Genomic DNA, 23362 nt, shown 5'->3' on the forward strand with positions numbered 1-23362 from the left:
TTCTAGTTGATCTTATATTAATATTATTGATACAAGTCTCTTTTGCATTAACAATGGGTAATTTTCAAGTATTCACACAGTAGCATCTAGGTAACCTCATTCTGGTTTGTAAAGTATTGTATAAAGCTAACTGTGCAAGGAGAGAATGAACTCTGAAATTCAATCATAAGAGAAACGCCAGCTATATATGAGATTAAGTATCGTGTAACCTCCCCTATTGCCCGTCCTGCCTTTGGAATGCAGGAACCTTCCTTTCTTCGTTCTCATTGGCATTGTTCAAAATGATATCCTTCAAGATGATATCATCTTGTGCAGGTTGAAATTCAAGTTGCTTTTGCTTTCCTTTTTCTGATGATGGTTTCTCTGAGGATGACGGCGATGTCGATGGCTCCGGCACGATATCTTCTGCTGCATCTTTCTTAGAGGCAGAATCAGGCTGGGAAACAGATTCGGCCAAAGAAACAGCGTCCTCAGCGATGACCTTTCTGGTCTTTCCCCATCCAAAAGAGTCCATGTTCCAGCATGAATATAGTAGAACGGAAATATTAATGAATGGACCACAGAAAGTATACAGGGCACAACCGGCCCAGAATTGGAAACGGTCACGCCAGGCCTTGCACAACCACAATGGGATGCACAGGTAGTAAACAAGAGGGATCAACATAACGCTGACAAAACACATGATGATCCAGGCAGGAGTGTCTAATACGCAGTTAGTGGTTCTGTCATCAAGTCTCTTGGCGTTAGGTGCTTTTACTTACGGGTCATAGCGAAGATGAAACTGACAACGCTTGCAAAAATGAAGAAATTCAGGAACCAGGTAAGGCAGTTCACGACAGCGATGATTCTCTCGAACCATTGGACACCGGGCGCCCACACCAGGAGCAAGTCGTTAGACGTGGCACCAAGTGACCAACGTCTGCGCTGGGATAAGAATACAGACCATGTGTACGGGACGTCGGTGTAGGCCTTCGCCTTCAAAGCTTGACGGGTCTGGACTTTGGGACGCATAGAGAGCATGTGGCATACGTGGTTACGGTCCTCACTGGCTGTAGCCCGGATTTGGGTCAACATGCCATCGGTCAGTGTGGGACAATAACCGAACTTTTCGACCAGGACTTCCTGACCACAGGTCTCTTCACATATCTTCAGCAGTTGACAGCACCCCGGAAGACAGGACACTTTATGAGTGGCAATAGATTGATGCAGACGACGAAGACCTTGCGCAATAGTGTACTCTGCAGATTGGTATAGACGCCACGGATCCCAGTGGCCGTCTTTCCAGTCGACAGCGACGTAACCGCAGACTCCAACTGTGTGGGGGTACCGCGACTCCTTAAGGAGCTCGGAGATGCAGTAGTCGTCGAAAACCGTGTCCGCGTCCATTCCGACCAGGTGGTCAACGTTGTCAATGCCCGCCTCCTTCAGGAACGAAGCCATGAATCCGAAGAACCTGGGAGAGAAGATGGTTTCAGGATGCTCCGCGCGCACATTGTAGTTGTAGAGGAACGAGCGGACAACAATGAGACTGTCCCGCTTTCCTTGGTTCTGCTGCTTCACAATGCAGAAGTACGGGACGCCTCGGTAGGTGCCCTTCTGGACAACAACATCCATGAATTCCTGGTCCCAGGCTAGGTATGCGCCGCGAATGCGAACACGGTAGTCTTTCTGCACGAGAATGTCTTCGAATAGATAATCTGCTGTCGTCTTATCCATCCCAGGGCCGCGCACCTTACCGTCACAGATAATCATAACTGCTTGGGGATGCTGGCCAATGTCCTTCTGTGTGACAAGGGAGTCCAGTGACTTGGTCATCTCCTCCATGGTCTCATTATAGCACGGGATGAGGAGCACCAGGTTTTCGGGCTTCTCAGGCATGATTTGTTTTTCCGGGAAAATGCGATGCCAGATAACATGAGCGCCGATCGAGAAGACCATTATGCTGTTCAGTGCGACAGTAGCGGTGATGAATGGAAGGAGGACATAAGCGAATCTAGGCCACCACCAGGTGACAAAGATGAAAAAGCCATTCATCAGGACGACTGCTGCTTGCATGAGGTGTTTTTGGGAGACAATGGTCCTTCTGCCTCGTCGGCGAACCTTTGGAGTATCCTCAACCCGAGCCTTGGGTGTTGCAGTTGTAATGCAATCTTGCCATTCCTCAATGGAGGGTTCTGACGGACCATGGGCTTGGAGATTCTTCTCCTCGGTACTCGACCCGGGTAGTGTTTCGACAGCAGCAGCAGCTGACTCTTCTTCGATGTCGATATCCCAGCTGCCTCGCGGCCCTGCTGGTGGCACAAATGGCTGTGCCAGGGGCTCTGGGGTAATCAAGGAGCTCTTTCGTTTGCCCTTGAGCGTGAGATCAGGCGAGGAAACGCTGGTAAGTGAAGAGTCATCCTTGAGCTCTAAGCTGTGAGCGGTCTCATATCGACTGATCACGTCAAATGAAACTGGCGACGAGGTCCTTCGCTGGCCGAAACCATCTGGGACCGTTGATTTTGAAGAGGGCGAAGAACTGCTCTGGGCATTGGAGGATTGCGTCGTAGTAGGCTCTATAGCTACCTCAGCACTGCGGGTAGATGAGCCCGAGGCAGATCGACCGGATGAGATTGAGCGAGTAGAAACTATCGGTATTTTGGACGGCAGCGTGGAGAACACTTTCCCTAGAATCGACCTTCTGCCCCTGCTATGGCTGCTTTTCACTTTCGCGATCGCAACTTTTTGAGGCAAAGTGATGGTCTTGACTGCGATGGGCAGCCCATCTTGGTCGGCTGATTGAAACACCACCTCTCCGTTCTGAGGTCCGATGGTACACATCATGAGACGTTACCGATGGCGGCGACGGGAAGAATAGTAAACAAAGTATGAGTACTATTTGTGTATGGGGGTATTCTTTCGTCTTGTGGAATTGAAGGTATCCTTCCGCCTGCGGGAGACCTTAAGAATTGCACGATTGACGTCGGGCGTGGCAATCAATGGTCATATACCTGGAGGTCCTGGGTGGGAGGCAAATTTCAGAGACCTCTGGCCCTGGAAATAACAACAGAAAAGACAGAGACTGCTCGTGGATAATGGCGTGCGCATTGCGTCCAGGGATTTCTGGCCCGTGTTTACTCGATTAGTTTCTGGCCAAAGTATCTGGCCAGGCTCGCGGAGCCCTTTGTCACGATCGACACTATGAAGCCCATGTCCACTAGCTGCTGGGCGAATAGGAATCCCAAGGTCTAGATCATACTCACGAACCGTGGATCTGACAGTTCTGCGCCTCCAACGTTATTTTAACTTTGGATCGTTCGCTGGTTTCGCCAACTTCCGAATATGGCCATTACCGTCAATACAAGGGCAAAACACATCGCGTAAAATTCCCTAGGATCACAATCTCAGTAATGATATTATCATCATCTCTGAACGGAGGCAAACATGCTTCCTTGGCCTACGAGGCCTACCTGACGGATCTGGCTTCAGGCCAAGACCTTAAGAATATTGCCCATCACCCGTTCATCCTACCTATACCTCATTGTAACTCACAAAGAACAAACGTACAGATTAACGGAGAAGAAATAACGACAATGGACTATTTCCCTTTTGTCCACGGCTCCTATTACCCTTCCTGGAAGGTTTACAGAGGGCAAACGCCCTCGACACTGGACCTAACCGCCACAACTCATGTTTTCTATGCTTTCTTGAGGTGAGTTACATACCACCGTCTATTCTGGGGGAGGGAGGAGCCACAGACTAACTATTCCTCGTTGGGTAGACTTCTCCCCAATGGCGACATTCAGGTAAGCTTGACCAGATGCGACCCACGTTCCACCTAACTGACTGTTCGCTTAGCATCTGGACGAAAAGGCTGACCTTGAGTACCCCACTGACGGGACAAAGGGCTGTCTGAATGCTCTGTCACTCCTCAAGCGTGAGAGGTTCCCCCATCTGAAGCTCATAGTGTCTCTTGGGGGTGGCAGTGGAAGTGGTCCATTCGCGGAACTCGCTGCTGTCCCTGAAAGCCGCGCTAGACTTGCGCAATCTGTGCGCAAGTTCGTTGATCAATATGGATTCGACGGCGTCGATGGTATGAAAACTCATTCTTTTACTCCCTCATCCTCACATTCCCTCATGGCATATTGACCAACATCGACCTAGTCGACTGGGAGCACCCATCCACACCGGAGCAGGGCAAGAACTACGTTATTCTCCTCGGGGAGCTCCGAAAAAGCCTCCCCGCCCCCAGGTATCTTCTTACCACGGCTTTGCCGGTTGGTGAATGGAGTCTGCGCCACATTAATCTAAAGACCGTGGGACAGCTAGTCGACCTAGTCAATCTGATGTGCTATGACTTTGCTGGCCCGTGGACTAAAATGTCAGGCCACCAGAGTCAACTGTACTCACCTACACGACCCCACAATGACTTTGCGAAGCGATCCGTCCATGGGGCTGTGACTTATTTTCTCTCTCACGGAGTTCATCCTCGCAAGATCGTACTCGGGATTCCACTTTATGGCCGGCAGTTTCCGGGCCTGGACCGTGTTGGGCAGAGCTTCCATCGTTATGCTGGAGACGGAGGTATACTAGACTACAAGGACCTTCCTCCACCAGGTGCGCAGGAGTTTGTTGACCAAAAGCTCGGTGCCGCCTATTGTGTCTCCAAGGATGCGGGATTTATTACCTATGACAACCCGACTACAGTAGCTGCTAAGGCGCAGTACGTGAAGGCGCACAAGTTAGGAGGACTATTCTACTGGACAGGCACTGCAGATGCTCCGCCAGGGCCTCGTAGCCTTATCACTACAGGATCGCGGGAACTGTTTTCTTAGTGAAGAGCATACCATGTTGCTCAAATTACATTGTGGCAGTGAAATTATTGTTTATAACCGTGTGATGTAGCCTTTTTCTGGACTAGAAGTTGAGATAATTCGATGCCCAACAATTCAATCTTGATTCATTGGGAGCTAGGAGAGGAGAAGAAGCATTACCTGTGCGGGCACTAAAGACTCTTGCACCAGCCGTCCAAACATAATTTCCAAGGATCTCTACTGGGTACAGTACAATGAAAAAGACTATCTGCACGGTTCAAGGTATATTCACTATTATGAAGTAATTCCAAGGAGAGATATGGTACGTTTTTCTTTTTAGAAAACCTGTTACGAATGCTCATTCTTATAATAGCGGAGACCTAAGTAGATAAACTATATAACAAATCATTATTTCAGTATATTTAAACCGTCCAACCTATCTATCCAATGATGACAGCAATCAGGACATATACATGAATCGTTAAACTAAACGCCTCAAACCAAAGTCATTTTCATTCTTTTTCTTCACGATGCCGTAAAGTTCTCGACGTGGACTCCATCAAGATTCCGTAGGACATCCATATCCAGCCCCACCTGGTTCACAGCGACGATGATAATATCGAACTGCTCCTCAAGAGATTCTTTGTTCCAGTCCTTCTGGTCATCCAGTCTGGGGACGTAGGGAACCGCTTCTTCACTGACAAGGGGATCGGCAAACTCTACGTATGCCTCCCACTCGTCGAGCAAGTGGCGGGTGAGAGCAAGGCCAGGAGAGTTGCTCAGGACGGATTGACCACGCTTGAAGCCGACTCCAACTACGAGAACTCGAGTTCGGTCTGACTTTGGAGGTCCCGTCCAAGAAGCCTTCCGACGATTGAGGTATCTTCTCATCACACGATCACCCAATGTAGCAGGGCGATTAGCCATCTTCTCACTTGCTGCCTTGAGGAGAGGGAAGTCACAGTTGGAGAGAAGATAGTATGGGTTGACAGGAATGCAATGTCCGCCAACACCAAGCCCAGGAGAGTAGGGCATGTAGCCGAATGGCTTCGAGGCAGCAGCAGCAGACACTTCGTGTGGGTTGATCCCAAGAGTATGGCACGCATCGGCCATTTCGTTTGCGTGCGCAATGCAGACCATGCGCTGGCAGTTCTCGTAAAGCTTTGTCATCTCTGCGACCTCGGGGGAAGAGACAGGAACAAGGTTTCGGAATACTTGTTCGTATAGTTCTTGGATGCTGGATAGTGAGCCGGGAACGATGTCATCAAGACCAGAAATGATCTTGGGAATGTGTTCAAGAGGGGGATCGGTGCGGCCAGGGTCAACGCGCTCAGGCGACATGCCTGCCTTGAGACCCTTCAGAAGCATGACCTCCTTCAGCAGGTCTCTGCTCATGCCCACTGCAACGGAGCTCTCGATTACGACTGTGGAGCCAGGTCGTGCGTATTGTGCAACAAGATCAATGGCACTTCTGAGATGTTGTGTATCCACAGTGTTGTCATGGTGCAGCCGTGTAGGAACGGAGATCAAGAAGTGTGTTGCAATCGCCAGTTCTTCCGGGTTGGTGGTACAGTGGACCTTCAGGTTGGCCATCAGGGGCTCAATCTCACTGAGACGACGTTGATCGACATCGAAGGCAATAACGTCGTGGACTCTCCCGAATGCAGTAGCAAGTTGGTAGCCGATGTAACCGACTCCAATAACAGCAACGATACTGCGACTTTCTCGGGGTGGTGGTGTGACCTCGATAATAGGCACGTCGAAGAAGTATTCATCTGCCTTCTCGAGATTGCCATTCGGAGGCGGCGTGGGGAGACCAGTATTAGAGCGCATCAAGCCCATGAGTGACCTTTTGTCCTCATAGACCGGAGTTGTAAACGACGGAACGAAATCCATTGTATAATATGAAGATATGTTTTGATTCACTGTACGGCTCACAGGTTCAAGTATTGGATTATGTCTTTATAAAGCTTACTCAGGGGATGTTTCAAGTATTGAAGTTTGCAGATTCCTTAGTATTATATATGTGTTTCGAAATCTGAAGGGCAATATCAATGACTGCCTGTCCCCAAGGAGCCAAGAATGCTCTCACGCCACTTTCCAGATGTCCATGATCCTCTGTTGTAATCTCGCCCCAGCTTCTAGGCGGGTCCAGATTCCTGAGGTTTAAGCCTTAGCTCCTCTCCTCGTCTTCGTTGACCTCCTTCTGCATCGCAAGACAATCACTAAGTTGCGGAGGCAGATGACCGCATTAGTTCAATAAGGTGGTTAGACAGATCCCCTCGGACGCTAATTTGTCAATGTGTATGTAGAGGTAGATCGCTTACAATAACCCTCGCCTAGATAGGATCTATCAGGTGGTCATCATAGCCGGTGGTTAACGTATAAACTTAGCTTTGTAACGGCGAATCTCATACTGTCTGTATTCTACTGTACGAGGCGGTAACAGAGTACGCGGATAAAACCATGGATCTTCCCGTTCTTAACCACGGTATGTAATCACGACCATTCTACTATAGTTCACAATAGGGCTGAAAAACTTTTTCCCGAGCAATCTAGATTTATGTCTGGCCCATAACCGTCGATTATGTCCCCGCAGTGTTTACAGGCAAAACGGCCCGACCGGTGTCATGGCGCTGGACAATGGAACTCTTTGAACTGTTGATCATGAATTCAGAGTTGACTTCAAGCTTGGCTACTGGTCTGATATCAGGCGGCTTTCATCGTTCTTGCTATCGTTTTTCCTATCAGATGATAGTTATAGTAGTATGATACAATATCCCAAGGATGTAGAGTCAGTATTGGAGACAGAAGAACTAAGCATCAATTGGTTACTTACTTCCAGTTGCCGGTTAGTTGGTATGAAAAAGGTATTCTATCTAAACATTGATGCCTGACTGCACACATCCTACCCATTAGAGCCGAACAAAACCATTTCCCTTGATTTTCCTCGAAGTTGAACAGTGGTCTGTTCTATAGAGCGAACGAATGCAGCCGTTCGCGGGTTAGTTGCGAACTGTGGGTCCGTCGAAGTTTAAGCGAGTTCCTGCATTGAGCTTAATCCAACTGCTGCCAAGACTTCATCACCGGATTCGTGTTGAGCCGGCAAAAAAGGGGGTGACAGTAGCCGACCAACCATCATAGTAGTACATTCCAATATTATGGTGCAAGCGGCGTGGAGAGGATCTACCGTATTCTCCGAGACAGGTACGCTATATTCCGGCCATGTCCAGTGTAGAAAAGAATCTATTTCATGGGCCTAGCTGTATGCGGCTGTCATCGAGCGCTTTCATCGTCTAGAACTCGTCCAGACACAACAGTCTAGCCCTATACAAGAAAATATAAGCAGAAAAGACTAAGGTGATTTGATTTCAGTCTTCTAGTGAACCACGGGAGAGTAACAATTAGGGTAAAGGTTCCGTTTTCTTCCTATCTTCAGCATCGCCGGAAATGGAAATAATTGGGGCTGCAATGGGGAAATCCCAAAGAAAGAAGCGCTCTAGCTTCGGGAAGCTCCGAATGCGAAAAGCTAAGAAATAGTTGAAATTTCCCTCGCTAGAGCACCCATCGTTACTGGTCGTAACCAGGGCCTTTCGTTGAAGCCACGGCGTCCAGATGTCTGGCGCTTGAGAAAAACTCACCACGTGCTCAACAATGGCCCGAATTGTCCACGCCTTCCTCCACGTTTTCGAACAATTCAACTATGGACGGAACACCCCAACAATAGCTTACATCTCTAGGAACGTTAGTCGCGGAGATCTCCGCAGCCATATGGTGCAGGGGTCTTCATCCTTCTAGAACCCGGTCTAAAGCCGCCACATGTCAGGAAGATCTATTGATGGTAGGGTTTGAGCAGAAAACTTTCTCCTTTGAAATCGGTCGAGGAAAACGTTGTACTACGTCTGGAACATGAAAGAGTGTGCGATGATCTGCGCCATGTTGTGAGCATATCTTCCTCCAAGCAATGCTGGCAAGCAAGTCCTCCTCGAAGAAGAGAGTATTCGGGCATGGAGAACACATTATCGGCAATTTTGGGTGATCATTATGAGATCACTCACCCCACTGCCACTGAATGCAGCACGCACCTTGGTAAAATTACGAGCAGGACAATTCATTGTTCAAGTTACGAGAACCTCTTCTATTGACTTTTACGTTCTACACCCCTATCAATATTTCCATTTATCTCTGATTTTTCTCCTTGACTGCCTGGCAAATAATCGGTAGCACAGTCTCGCTTTCTCTTGCGTTTGGGGGATTATGACATTTTTAAGTCATTATTCCTCCCAGGGGCACTTTACGGCAGCATGGTAACTTTGTCCCATGAAATCATTTCCCCATATATATCAAAGCTACACACACTCCATCAACATGGCACAGGTCAAGGTTACACCCGTATGTCTATGCGCACCGTTACCGTTCAGGGGAGGCGGGATAAGCGCAGGTATGCGTTCAGTGGCACTTTAATCGCCTATATACTTTGACCTTTCCAACTCAATCGAGTAGATGTTGCATCACCTTCGTCATATTAGAGTTGATGTGTGCCTGAGGATACCAAGGCCTTTCACGGTTGCTTTCTACTAGGGTTGTTACCTCTGCGTCATAGGGAGAGGCCATGTCACATATGACGATAAGTCACATTATAGAACATGCACATATCCTGAGTCTCACTGAATGTGAATCATGGTAATTGCGACCCAAGGCTTGGCATTTAGATCTAGCCTGTGATGACCGCAGAGCTTCTGCTCAGTACATGACATCTAGCGAAGAAGGATTTGACGTTGTTGAACCAAAAGGAAATGAAGGCAATGCACTGATGTCACATGCACAAGGATATATACTTGGAAATCTACAATACACAATAGTGACATAGAGATGCATAAATCCATTATCGACCTGGGTCAGCTGTAGATATAGATAAGGTATTCTGATTTCGTCATCGCTAATCCGAGACTGAGAATTGTATCATGATCGAGTATACTATGGCACGTTGGACGACGCTGACAAGCTTGGGTATTCACTCCTCATGTAATATTCTGCTGTTCCTATGCTACTATTAGCTTCTCAGTAGAGCCACTTAGTAAACGATCAGTCTAAGGACTGTTTCCTATGATATTATTTCCCAAGTAATAGAACAATACTATGTCGATGGCTCGAGTATTGAAGGTCTTGCAGCGAGTGCTATCTAGTTTACATGACTACCAGTGTCAAACTCACACTTCTTCCAGAGAAGAATATGTAGCATAATCTTGGCTTCCGTATCGACACGCGTCGGTAGGAAAATGCCAAAGCCGCATGTATTCTGTTCTGCTTGTATGTTTTCTTAGTGGCGATCAACACAAATATCGCAGAAAGGGGCAGATCCATTCATTTGCGGTGGTGCGAGTCGGAAAAAAAAAACAAATTCTACCCTTTTATTAAAAGTATGATATCCTTGAGGGGAAATTTGAAGCTGTTCATTCACCTACTCGTGACGGAAGGATCGGCATTCTGTCTAGATGAAATATTAATTCGCCTTATTGGTAATTTATTGCTCGCTCTGTCTATACTGGAGGTTGACAATTTCTACCTAAGTATACTCCAGGAATACGATATCTTGAACCCTTGTGAGGAATTGATGGTTCTGGCAGGTCTATGTTTGCTATTTTAGAACAGAAAAGCCCCGGTAAATGGGATTTCTACGGTACATATTTCGCAACACTTGAAAGTAGTAGTACGATAGCTGTCTCAATTCCATGAGGAGCGAGAATGCGCCGACCCATTCTAGCTTCTGTTTATGAGTTGTCAAACTGTAAGTGGCACGGAAGCGAAGGTATATCTGGAGCCTCTAGCGCAGTTGACGGTTAATTGCTCGAGCTGGATCTGGACCTTGGCCATATATTCATCTCCTAGTTACGCAAAGAACTTAGAGCCGAACTGTTCAACATGTTCTAATATACAAAGCAGTACAAAACACCTGATGCGAACATATGTTATGATAAGTTACCATGCTCGCAGCCATTGTGCACTGAGACAAGCAAATATGCTGGTTCAGAGTATAGTAAAGAGCTAATACCAGAGGATACTGCTGTTAGCATATAAAGTGTTCGTTGTGTGAATCTCTTCCTCCTATATGATATATTCTCTTCAAACAAAATAAGTAGACTGACAAATGTAAGATTTTGTCTAATTGACAACTATATTATAGGGCGCCCACCTCCCAAATGTTTTCCTCACATTGTCTGATCCCATTAATTATATATCGATACTATAATCGGATCTCTTTTTATCTGTGGCAAGGGAAGGACACGCAGTTGGTGCTTAAGGTAATCTGTTAGTGGCGCTAATATCGTGTAGTAACTTATATTGGCCTATATAGAGATTTACTGTCCACTTTGTTCTTATGATATTACTATAGAATGGTGCTAGAAGTTTCTACTCGGAATGAAGCAATTAAATCGCGCCATTGTTCATTTGAAAGTGAGTGACTATCTAATATCTAGAGTCGTCTGCTGATTATAAATGAAACATTGGAGGGAGTATAAAATTAATAACAAATTAGCTTATCCTAGGAACTATGGCTGACTTGTCCCCCGTATCAGACCAGAAAGATATAGTCCTTTGCTTACCGAACCTCGCTTTCGATCAATTCTATATAATTACATGTCGGAGCCTGCCTACAGGCAGACCTCCTGTCGTGTTTCTCCCACGCCTTCTAGCTCCACCCACAGGGATAAATAGGCTGAGCTAGCTGCTAGAGAATTCAAGCTCAGCGAGCTTCTCTCCAGATTACATGCTGCGTACTAGGCTCTTTCAACCTCTAAAATCTCCCATTGTGATTCTTTTCGACTGCATATAGATCCATGATAGCTAAACGTTACACGTATGATCATGATCTACCTGGGCTCTAGACTTAATCTAGAAATATAGTAGACCTCTCAGATACCAGGTTTAGCATGAATATTACGCTATTCTTTCTTCCATCAGATGCTCTGAAGGGACAGTCAACAATTAAAATGGGTTTCTAGGTAGCTTACGGAACTGTGTCCATAACCACGGACTTCTGTGTAAATGCCCATCGATTCCTACTCAGAGGTAAAAATTCATAGGTATCTAAGTCTCCAAATGCATGTTTGAGCCGCGGTTTCCGTCGAAATAGCCATAGTGTAAGGAATGAACAACTTGCCTATCTTAATAAACGATGGGAAGGAAGGCGCATCCACCCTAGAACAGCGAATATGGCCGTCTTTCTCGCCATCTATGAAATCAAATCTCTGGCTTTCAATCCTTGACGTGCGTTTAGTTGTCCATTGCTGCTTGCAGCGAAGCGTGGAAGGCTAAACAGGCATCCTCACGCGTCTAGCCTTACAACTCGTGAGTTCATGAGGTACCTAGGTAGGTATGTACCTACCTATGCCTATAACTACCTAATTAGGGCTAACTGCGGATGGATCCATAAGTAACTAGATTAGCGTGTACTTTACCTATGCATGTCATGTATTCCTAATACAGACAATGCAATGTGCATAACCAACTATCATTTCAGCCCCCAAATAATACTAACTACCTAGTAGGTATGTATGTACTTGCAATACGTTGGACCTTTACCTCTACATGCCTCTACATGCCTCTACATGGTCTACGGAAACATAATATCATGAGGTACAGGATTGTCAAGGTAAAACGATCTTATTGACGACACCTGTCTATCCACGTCTCTCCTCGTCCCCAGGACTTCTTCTCCCCTCGGCTTCCCGGCTGTCCAGTTCCATCTGATACAGTTCGATCAGATACAATGACCGATTTGCTCTCTCTTGCAGAACTCTTCTCCGCAGTTCGTAAGTCGATAGCGATCCTGCATCTACTAGCCGGTGATCGAGGCTACTGCGAACATCAGGTGTCCGATCGCGATAGTCGGCCACGGAGAAAGCAGAGTCGCGTGTTGGACTGCGCTCACGGTGTCGGTCGGCATCTCTCTGGGTCTCTGTCAGCCACTGGGCCCTTTCCTCGTCAGTCGGAGGTCTATAGGCAGGTTCGCTCCACGAAAGGTTCACTCGCGGAAGCGTTGGAGACCCAGGCGGCGAAACGTCTGGGAAACCCTCTGTCTCCTGCTCCTGCGACTCGGCCGATTGCTGGAGTGGACCTTGCTGCTGCAGTTGTGGTTGCGGTTGCTGTCGGACTGACTGTTGCTGCCGCTGCTGTTGCCGCCGTCCAACTGTTTGCTGCGGCGCGGCTGGTTGCTGAGCTGTAGACGTCCTCAGTTTCCGACGGTCACCGTCGTGAGGCCCATAACCGTAGTTGTGGAAGTTGGCGGGCTGGTCGATCTCGGTGACCGTTCGCCGATCACACCAGGTCAGGGTATCGCCCTTCTCAGATACATCCCGAAGCAGAGACACCAGGAAACGAGTCCCCTTATCCTGGGAGAGTCTGGCTATCGCCCCCTTGTTCTAGATACTGAGATTGCCAACGATAATCAAGACTTTCCGAGCGCGGCTCAACGCAACATTCAGTCGTTGGCTGTCCGCCACGAAGCCCGCGCTCTTCCCGTCTGAGTCCGACGGCTTGGTCATCAAGAAGATGACAATATTTGCCTCTGAACCCTGGCAGGCGTCCACAGTTAGATTATCGCGGCACCTCAGGTTTTCATCTTGCAGCAACTCGTCGACAAGGTGTTTCTGGTCCTTATAGGGACTGATGATCATCACATCCTCTGGCGTGATCTGTTCCCCGCGGGTTGATCGGAACAAGTAAAGCTCTGTCAAAAGCTGTATCGCAACATGCGCTTGGGCGGGGTTTTGCCATGATAGGCTATTGCCCGAATGATGGGCTAGACCATTTACACTGATGAAGACTCTCCGGTGCCCTTCAAGTCCCTGTTTATAGAAATAATGGCGCGATCCAGTAAACTCATCCCACGTATTACCAACACGCTCTGCCGCCGCATTGCCAGAAGCCACCTTAAGCTTTCCGCTATACACCTGCTTGTTATATAAGTCCAGGATATCCGGATGGTTTCTGTAGTTGGTCTGGAGAGTAGTCAACGGGTACCCTGCCGTATATAGCCTATCCATGAGGGAGCGCTTAAGGAAAAACGCATTCTCATTGTTCAGGTTCTCAGAGATCACAGTCGGAGGGAGCTGCTTCGGGTTACCAAGAAGAATCACCACTTTGATTGATGGCATTGTCATGGCAATCATGTGGTCACCTTCAAGGCATTGGCCGGACTCGTCGCACATGAGGACCTGAGGTTCGAAGACCCCGGGGATCCGCAGGATATCCTGAGACGCGTTGTTCAGGGTCGTCGCGACAATCTTGGCTCTTTGCAGCTCCTCCCTTGAAAGTTGCTCAAGACAGTTCTTGAGCTCCTTTGTCTGCGAGCGGCTGAGACCTTGGTCTCTGTCGGCTTGCAAGAGGTTGAGGAATCTCTGTCGCGTCTCTACCTCCTTGGCAGTCGTTTCTCGTTCCGGCTCGCTTTCGGCACGAGCAAGGACCAACTGCTCCATCTGAACCCGAAGCAGTTCCATCTCGTCTTCACTCGGCTTCTTGAATGGTCCCTTGCCCTTCTCTTGCATGGCCGAGAGCTGGTAAGCGGGAGATCGGAAGCGTATGACCTTGCCACACCAACTGCTGATGAAAGCATCCTTTTTGACAGCTTTCACGACAGCTGCTGCCAAGTTATCCACCCCTTTGTTGGATCCTGCGGCGATGAGGACACGGATACCGAGACACGCAAAGGCGAGGATAATGACCAACGCTGTGTGTGTCTTGCCAGTCCCCGGTGGGCCCTGGATCAGGTGTATCCCAGCCACAATTTGGCGGACAGACCGGTTGAAAGCCTTGCGTTGCGTTTCGTCCAGCGGGAACTTGTCCAGAATATAGCGCAAGCGATGTTCTTTCTGATCTCGTTCGACGTTTGACAGTTTATAGATGTCTAGTTCGAAGTAGTCGTCGCTATTCGGGTTAAGCTCTTGTCCGTGGGCCAGGATGGTCTTGTGGAGAGAGTATCCTTCACGAGCGTGGCCTTCCATGTCTCCCCAGACCCGGTCCGTGTGAGCCCTTTGCAAGGCATCGATCTGGCGATCAACGGCCTGGAGGTTTGGTTTTATCACCACAACAATGGAGACCCGGTCAGGGTTCATCGCAAAGTCCACCTCCGGCAATTTTGAGCGCAGGACAAAGTCAGCTCTTGTTTTCCGGTGCACAACAACACCGGTATATTTGAGATCGGTCTTCTTGGTCTCTGCGATACTTTCAGTATCAACAAAAGCGAACTCCGCTTCTACTGGAGGACTAATCTCCGGAATAAAGAATCCTTCTTCGACGACGTCAGCCCCTATTTTCACGTGAATTAAGCGCTCACCGGCTTTCTGCTCTTCGTCGAACCAGAAACTGTGGCGTCGCTCCGTGGAAAAGATGCTCGTGATCGCCTGGTACTGCGTGGCTCTCTCGGCTCGCATTCCCTCGATTAGCATCCATTTTCTCTCCTCGTTGGTGGAAAAGAAAGGTTCCTTAGGGATAATCTTGGTATACGATTTCCGCTCTTTGTCCCAGAGCCACATAAGTTCGGGGTACCGCCCCTCCGAGTTGTCCGCGAGTCTCGATGGCTCTGCGTTTTTGTAGGCCCAAAAGGTCTCTCCTTTTGATTGCAAGACTGCATACCATGAATGGATCTCTCGCCTTAACTTGTGTCCAGGGTTGTATTCCTTGCAGATCAAGATTCTGACCTTATCTTTCATGGCCTCTTCGTATAGTTTGTCCCAGGGCTGCCTGAACTTTTCTTCGAGTTCCCAGCTTTTCCCAGTCCGAAGTGGAGAACTTAGCATGTCAACAACCCAGAACTCTGTCTGATTCCAACCATTGCACAGCCGTGGCCTATTCTTGCGAACATTCTGAATCCTCTCGTAGCCGGGATTGCCCTGGACTTCAATTCCCATATCGGCCCGGCTGTTTTCGAGACTGAATATCATCTGAGCACTGGGCTTATCCGGACCTTGATCTCCGATATCGAGAATGATCCTTGGATTCTGAGAATCTAGGAGAATACGGCCTCTGCACTCGACATAGCTGTCATCTTGCCAGTCGGCGTCAAAGGTTACACGAACTGGCCTCCGCTGTGAAGCTTGTCCAGCAAGCCCTGCAGGATAGTCAAAACCCTGAGGAGTGTCAAACCACTCAGCTCCGGGAAGCTCCATCCTAGAAAGTGTGAGTACTATGGAAAGTATATAATGGTAAGCAGGTGTTCTTACTTTCTTTATTGCGTGGTAAGGAGCAAAGCGTTTTCGGACCTCAGCACCTAAAACCGAATTGGCTGTCAAGAACGCCAGCACCTAAAAAGGCCTGACAACAAGACGAAACCGATTCTGTTGATTGAGGACCCCAGCACCTAAAAGGCCTGAGAAAAGAAAGAAACCGAATTGGCTGTCAAGAACACCAGCACCCAAGAAGGCCTGATAACAAGACAAAACCGATTCTGTCAATTGAGAACCCCGGCACCTAAAAGGCCGGAGAAAGAAAAAGGTGTAGAACCCCGGTACCTAAAGAGGCCCGAGAAAAAGACAGGGTACCTCGACGCCTCGAAAGGAACCGAGAAGGGCATGACAGTGCAGTGAAGTCAGGAAAGGAAAGGGAGGGGAGGGCAGGGGATGGGCAAGCGGCGTGGTGTGGTTGAGAAAGAGAAAGAAAAAAGAAAAGAGAAGAGACGGGAGGAAATAAAATTGAGGTGAGGTTGTGGGAGAAGGAATCAAAGAAATGACGCGCGCGTCAGGTGTTGTTGTCAGACGCGTACCTTCACCCAGATCTCTGCTTCAAGGCTGTTATTGCGACAGACACCTAGATATCAGGTATCTTTTACAGGAAAGTATTCAAAGGACGATCTCCAATATTATTTAGTGCAGGACAAACCCTTTATGCTTATAAGCTTCCAAGAGAGAAGATCTAACACATCGATACCTATTGTTTTTTGTGCCTAGAGTCTGCAGAGATTGCGAAGGTACTCCCTCCACCCTGGATATAAATTAAACAGCTTATGTCTCCTAATCTACAAATGCTACAGGACTTGGCCTGAAAGCGGAGAGCTGCCTAATACAGTACCGTGGCTCTCTTACTAGGCTGCTTCCGCCCCTGCAGTCGATTCATTATTGGAATTCATACTCTGCAACGTATCCATTTTATCCCATACCTCTTACTATCGGTTGTCTATTTGTTATAATACCCCTTATCTACCATCACTGCTGGACTACTTTCATCAAATGCCGCTCACGACGCGTACAGAGTCTCCGGGTCCACAAACCGAAAATCAAAGACTTTACATGGAATGGATCACAAAACTGGGAAAAGTTCTTGATGAAGTTTTCAAACATTATGATAATCTCACCCGTCGTGGTCAAGTTTATCTCAGTCAACAGGACTTAGACAGACTGGGAATCGAGATATCTGAAATGGATCTCAGTACTGGTGTTCCCCTCTCTTCAGGCTTCGCCCAATATTTCAAGCTTACCGAGAAGAGCGAACGGGAGTTAAAATATACGGAGGAACGAGATGGTTGTATATGTGGTGCCGCATGTGGTTGTGCACTTTTTTGTGCTGTGGAGAAACGCTTGCGTACACTACGTGAAACGAATAGTGATATTTGCCAATGGGAACCTATATCGTGAGTCCTAAGTATAGTTTACTATAACTTTTCCGGTTTATAGCAGAAGGGCTGATGGTTTATGTTCTTCCAGGGACGATAACTTTTTAGATAAAACATACTGCACATGGCCTGACCTTGCTGAAACGAAAGCCGCTTACCAAGCTGCTAAGGAAAGAAAGCCACATCTTATGTTGGTGATGGATCTTCCTGATAAAGCACAGGAAGGAAAGCTAGCAGTATCTGAAGTCTTTCACATTATCTACTATATGTGGTCAGCAATGAAACGCGATATCATTACTACCAAGGCTACTGAATCGCTTGAAGAAGTCGGATTGCCTGATGATTCTACATTTCAGCTAATACATCCTGTTAGTCGATCCCTATCTTGATTTAGTCACTTGAGAAAGGTACTGATCGCATACGCCATAGGTACTTGCTTTCTCAGTGCTTGAAACGGCCCATGGTCGATTCATACAAGCTTATTTTGATGGGAAACTGAAAATTCAATATAGTGAATATCAGGATTTTAATGCGCCACAGTTTCCACAACTCTTTGAGACAACCTTGAGATGGTGTAACTCTATTCCGTGCGGAGATACTATGTCTATAAAACCAGAAGACCTCATAAAGCATATGGGAGCTCTTCAGTTTAGATAGTGGTACTGAGATAGTTGTTTTTAGAGGTTTTCTTCAAGGGAGCACCAGAAAAGAAGTGTCTATAATTAAGGGTGCCTAAGGGGACTTCGCGAGGACAGATTCTAAATTTGTTTAGAGATAATTGCTAAGAGATTTGAGAATAACAAATTATGCTTTTTTATAGCTAAAGTAGCACTCCCTTTATACTATTTAGCGGCGACCACTAGCCGTGAAGAGCGCTGATTAAATTTAGACCTCCCGAGCTGTCCGTTCTTCTGTATCCGGCTCTGCAACTCGGCCTGTTCTGACTTCTTGATAAGACTACATTTCTATCGTAAGTCGCCGGTCAATCACAAAAATGCAATAATTATACCCTCGCTTCTTTGCCCCTAATTGTGGTAAATATACGTCCTCTTCATGTCAGGTAAACAGACTGAAACAAGATCTTTACGGTTACCTTCAGAAATAATATCGATAAAGAAGTATACGAGAATGTAACCGGCTGTTGCCTCTACTCAAAGTCAAAAACTATTTGCTATTTATGGATATAGCTACTGAGTCGTCCGCATTATCCCCGTCCTAGAATAGAGTCTATCAAGCTCTCTGCGTAATTGGATTCGATTCGCTTGATTATTGATAGGATGATTACAGTTTATAGTTTCTGCGAGTACAACTGCATCATCTCTCATATAAATAAACTCAAATAAAGTGAAGTTCTGCGATTCAAAGAAACTCACATGGCACTGTCCTTTGTCATCGAATACAAGGCTATTCTTGCACCGACAAAAGACACACCGAGAACAGGCGTCATATACCGACATGATATAATGGAATTTTCCGCTCCGGAATCCAGTATTTCTTAGAGAACTTCTCCAGTGGCATGGGCCCTCCGCATCGTCCAAACAAAAGTGAAAGTGCATTGACGATCAACATTTACTGCCGCTATATACCTTCAATACCTGATGGGCACAGTCTGGATAATGAAATTCCACAATGCTGGGATTCATTGTATAGCATACTTGACTGCACAATTCCTCCTTGTTCTGTGTCATCATGTCGGTTCCTTCACTCTCCCAAGGATAACAAAGTTGAGTCATTGGAGTCATGTCTATTAGATATTTCTCGTTCGTCTTCCTCCTTCGCCCTCTTGTCTCATTATCATTCAGTTGGTTCTATATCGTCGTTCAGTTTCATACATTACAATATTTGACAATGTTTCCGGGAATGGGAGGTTATGGCGGCTTTGGGGGAGGATATGGAGGATATGGGGGCTATGGTGGTGGCTACGGTGATGACTACGGGTATGGATGGTCTCCGTACGACGAGTATGGGTATAGGCAATCTCGGCGCCAACGAAGGCATTCGATGCACGAGGGCTATCCAGGAGCTGGCTCTTCCAGGCGCCGACGCGGACGCGATTCTTCTTGGTATTACAATGAAGATGGTGGCAAAACTTACCTGCCAGTCGAGGTCGAGGAGCCTCCGGAAGAGCCACTAGGAGGAGGAAGAGGAGTGCATTTTGACCTTCCGGATGATCATGATTATGCGCGCGAATTCTCTGGGCATAGGAGACGCCATCGCCGTCATCACTCTGGGCGCTCAAGATCCGGCTCTTTCGGTGGTTATGGATCAGATTACTACTATTCTGGTGGCTCAGAATCATACCATCCCGACTTCGCAGGGCGACACAGGAGTCATAGCCATCCTTCCGGATCCCGAGCCCATTCTGAATATGGATACGATGACTACGGTGAAAGTGGACGGAGACGCCATCATCACCACCGCCGGAGAAGTCACGGCCATCACAGCGACCACTCGAGTCATTGGTATTCTAATAGCCCATTCAACCGATCAAGGTAAGTGTTCGAGTGTTCCCTCCTCTCCTTGTTGATGGAAACTTCCTGTGCTATCGACATCAGTGCATCGATTATCTAGACTAGACTAACCCCTGAACTTTGCAGCCACCGACACGCCCAACATCCATCCGGGTGCGTGCTCAGCTGATACTTTTTGAATGTTTCGAGGGACGTTTGGAGGGCTGGTCCTGCCATAGTCGAGATATACAAATAATATACTCCTTCGGGCTGGTCCCGTTGTCTTAATCTGGAATGAAAGCTTTTCACTGTTTGGTACTCCGTGTGTCTTTCGCAATCAAAGTAGAAGTGCAGGTTTTCCGAGTAAAGGCCAACGCTTGGCTCTGCTAGCGACATCTATCAAAGGAAAAGATCGCTTCGACCCCTTTATCCACCGAGTCATGGGGTCTGCATGTCATATGAGTGGCGAGCCCATATTTTCTCCGATCGGAAGATAAATGCGTGCAATTCACATGTTGATGATTACCCATTTGGTTAGGAATTGCACGCATATCAAAATTACACCGCGGAGATAGATCTCGGTTATCCCAGGTAGCCAAGGAAGTACGAGCAAGAAGGGCCATTTCTTACGGGGTATAATGTAGGGATCATTCGGACTCTTTGTGAAATGTACGGAACAGTTTAGATACAGTAGGTATATTTGTGGCCGCACAAAGACGTGTGCAGGTGGTCTGTCATGTCGTTTGTTTTCGGCGGGTTCGATTTATGGACTAAAGATTCTTCGTATCCAGGTTCTTTGTGTGATTCGGAGATAAATATGGAAGCAACCTAGCTACTCGTTGGAGGGTTCAAATCATACCGTTGTTTCCGTGCACTTCATGATTCGGCAATATCCACGTAGGTAAATATATATTCTCAGCGACAGTACCTGTGCTACCTGCATAAGTACCATCATTGTATGTTCTGTCGTATATGGCTACACCACAGTCTCTTCACTATCTCTCTTGGAAGAGTCAAACCGATGACTCGCGTAGGACAAAGGTATTTGAGTCAAAGACGTTGGAAACTTCCTACATTCACCTGATGGAGATTATTTGAACGTACACGAATATACATACCTATGTCTTTGTTCTGTTTCGTTGTACAGTTTACATCATTCCTAACCTCAGAGCTGCGATCCGTTCACTTCACGATATCCACTTATTCTACATCAGAATATTCCGAGTCTCTGCCCTCCACGTATCAAACTCGATAAGAGAAAATAAACTTTTAACAAAACAATGTTCAGCGCCGGGGGCCATCCACGACCAGGCCAACACTACGGTGGCGGCCATGGCAGGGGACGTCGTCGCAGTTTTCACGTTCATAATTCTCGACACTTCGGTCAAGGCTCTGGTCAAGGATTCGAGCAAGAATTTAGTCAAGAATTCAGTCAAGACTTCGGTCAGGGATTCGGTCAACAGCTAGGTCACGGATTGGGTCAAGGATTCGGCCAAGGCGCATACGGCTTTCCTATGCCACAAGGATACGCATACGACGATGCCCACGTTAGAGGGTATGGAAGAATGCCTCCTCGTCGTGGGAGACGGGCACAGTCAGTCCCCCCTTTCGGTGCAGGAGCGAATCCATACATTATGCCCACTGGACATCCTCATGGAATGATCCCTGGACAGTATCAGACTCCCATGGGTCAATTTGTGGGACAGCATCAACCTGGCTTTGCGAGCGGTACGCGACTTGGAGGAGGAAGAGGAAGAAGAAGAAGGGCAGCATACATGGAGCCCTATCAGGAAGGTGGCTTTAGTCGGTCCAGACGAAGACGGTAAGGCATGCGCTCTTTTCCCTCTCTAATCCTTGTTTGTTTTCTGGTTTCGTTCTGGTGGCTCCTTATGGAACAGTTATCGCTGCTGAGATCTGCAGTTTTCTCGTTGCTGAACGATAATATGAATGAGTCTTTTTCTGCGTGCGATTTCGAAACAACCGTTACATTACATCTGCTGCAGCCAAAGGAACACCCCGCACGTTCTTCTGTATCTACACCGCTTGAAGAACTTTGTCAGAATTCCAGTGTGCCTCGATTGGTGATCGTCGTTCGGTGGTTACTCGCTAACTTCATTGTGTTGATAGTGAATCGCATTGCATCGTGTCGTGAAGACGCATCTTTGTGCGACGCCACCGGCGGGTACCTTCTTACCAGAACAGATTGTTGAATGAATAACTAGAGGGGTATTCCCGTGAAGTGATTCGATCTTCTTTTTTTCTCATTCACACCTCGGCGCTTTACTTAGCTGCATTCATTCAGTATCTAGAGTAACTTGTCTAATTTCTGATTAGTGCCTTATCCACTTCTTGATGCTCAGTATCTAGCTTCTTCACCTGAAAGTCCTACCGGAACAGGATTTAGGAAAACTGTGCTGTATCCTGTAGCTCGATAAGCATTTTACCTCTTCCAAAGGCTGGGTGCTTCTGTCCCCTCGGTAGAACAGGTACCATAGGTACCCGGGAGCTCGTTCAGTAGGGAAGCCATCGAAAACAGTGACCGACCCATCTCGAGCCATGGAACGGAACGAGATATCCTTGAGATCTCTCCGGGGCTCCAGACCGGAAAGCAATGCCTCTATGCGTCCCGAACACCAGAGTCTCCAGTCATCCGTCACGCACTTCCCTGGTCCTCAGTCCACTCCAGTCCCGAATAACGAGAGCTGGGTCCACCCTGCTTTTCGAACAAACAGAGATTCTTATGCGGTCTTCCACAGACCCGGCGAAGAAGAAGAACAAGAACATAGTCTCAAAACAGGCCCTGGTTCGCCGCACGAGTTTCGGAAGTCAGATGGGCTTGCATCTTCGCCTTCGCTGTTGTATCGCATCGCCTGGAGCCGGGGCTGCAAGGTTGCGACGGCACTGGCTGTGGTAGCGGTGCTAATCACTATCTTGACGCTGTCTATCTGTATCCCGAGGGGGTGTTTTCAGCACAGGAATGGGACTACCGAGATTGGACTTGACGGTCGCACAGCCCTGACCACCACTGCTACTACTGGCCCATCTGCTGCTGAAGATACCAGCGTGTTGGCAGCCTGGCCGACTATCACTGCCAGTGCAAGTAACATCATCCATGTCCACATGGATGCAGCGAGGGCGCAGAGTGAGCCTACAACCTTGCTGTCTGCAATCGCCCCTGGTACCTCTCCTGCGACTACTGTTGGTGTGGCAGCGACCAGCACAGATCGGGCCTTCTAGATGAGATGTTGGCGGACGCTCATTCCCAGCGGGTCTTTGCGTGATACTAGTTAAAGCTTGTCTCACACTGGGCATTGCTTTAGGGAATTAGACTGCCCAATAATGCGAGAGTAGAGGTAATTCCGGCATCGAAAAGCCCCGGGTTCGGACGCCCGGAGATCCTGGAGAATCGTCACTTACTCACAGCCGGTACACTAAATGATTCGGAACCGGGGAGGTTATGGGGTTAGGACCACAAGAGGTGCGAAAGGCAATAATAATAATAATAAGTTCAG

At 47.7% G+C, this 23362-nt stretch overlaps 6 protein-coding genes across 6 annotated transcripts; 3 read left to right on the top strand and 3 right to left on the bottom strand.

Annotated features, from left to right (window-relative positions):
* Positions 1–214: 214 nt before the first annotated feature.
* C8Q69DRAFT_492145 (chitin synthase-domain-containing protein) lies at positions 215–3781 on the bottom strand (the record flags this gene model as incomplete). The annotated part of the gene is made up of 7 exons (XM_028632162.1): positions 215–436; positions 482–702; positions 762–1220; positions 1302–2160; positions 2707–2799; positions 2834–2940; positions 3763–3781. The coding sequence occupies 7 exons, from the start codon at positions 3779–3781 to the stop codon at positions 215–217; spliced, it is 1980 nt and encodes a 659-aa protein (XP_028484938.1).
* Positions 3782–5149: 1368 nt separating this feature from the next.
* C8Q69DRAFT_469628 (putative UDP-glucose dehydrogenase) lies at positions 5150–6764 on the bottom strand. Its single transcript, XM_028630777.1, has one exon. It carries the CDS (start codon positions 6687–6689, stop codon positions 5319–5321), a length of 1371 nt encoding a protein of 456 aa, XP_028484939.1. The 5' UTR covers positions 6690–6764; the 3' UTR covers positions 5150–5318.
* A 5711-nt stretch (positions 6765–12475) lies between these two features.
* On the bottom strand, positions 12476–15961 carry C8Q69DRAFT_507658 (P-loop containing nucleoside triphosphate hydrolase protein; the record flags this gene model as incomplete). Its single annotated transcript, XM_028632905.1, has 2 exons — positions 12476–13186; positions 13238–15961. 2 exons carry the CDS (start codon positions 15959–15961, stop codon positions 12476–12478), a joined length of 3435 nt encoding a protein of 1144 aa, XP_028484940.1.
* A 1528-nt stretch (positions 15962–17489) lies between these two features.
* Positions 17490–18181, top strand: C8Q69DRAFT_469639 (hypothetical protein). The gene is made up of 2 exons (XM_028630778.1): positions 17490–17768; positions 17830–18181. The coding sequence occupies exons 1-2, from the start codon at positions 17589–17591 to the stop codon at positions 18055–18057; spliced, it is 408 nt and encodes a 135-aa protein (XP_028484941.1). The 5' UTR covers positions 17490–17588; the 3' UTR covers positions 18058–18181.
* Positions 18182–19270: 1089 nt separating this feature from the next.
* Positions 19271–20214, top strand: C8Q69DRAFT_528410 (hypothetical protein; the record flags this gene model as incomplete). The annotated part of the gene is made up of 3 exons (XM_028633675.1): positions 19271–19480; positions 19535–19892; positions 19998–20214. The coding sequence occupies 3 exons, from the start codon at positions 19271–19273 to the stop codon at positions 20048–20050; spliced, it is 621 nt and encodes a 206-aa protein (XP_028484942.1). The 3' UTR covers positions 20051–20214.
* A 2192-nt stretch (positions 20215–22406) lies between these two features.
* On the top strand, positions 22407–23087 carry C8Q69DRAFT_507661 (hypothetical protein; the record flags this gene model as incomplete). Its single annotated transcript, XM_028632906.1, has 1 exon — positions 22407–23087. One exon carries the CDS (start codon positions 22407–22409, stop codon positions 23085–23087), a length of 681 nt encoding a protein of 226 aa, XP_028484943.1.
* Positions 23088–23362: the final 275 nt, after the last annotated feature.

Source organism: Paecilomyces variotii (assembly GCF_004022145.1).
Source record: "Paecilomyces variotii strain CBS 101075 chromosome Unknown C8Q69scaffold_6, whole genome shotgun sequence".
Lineage (NCBI taxonomy): Eukaryota > Fungi > Ascomycota > Eurotiomycetes > Eurotiales > Thermoascaceae > Paecilomyces > Paecilomyces variotii.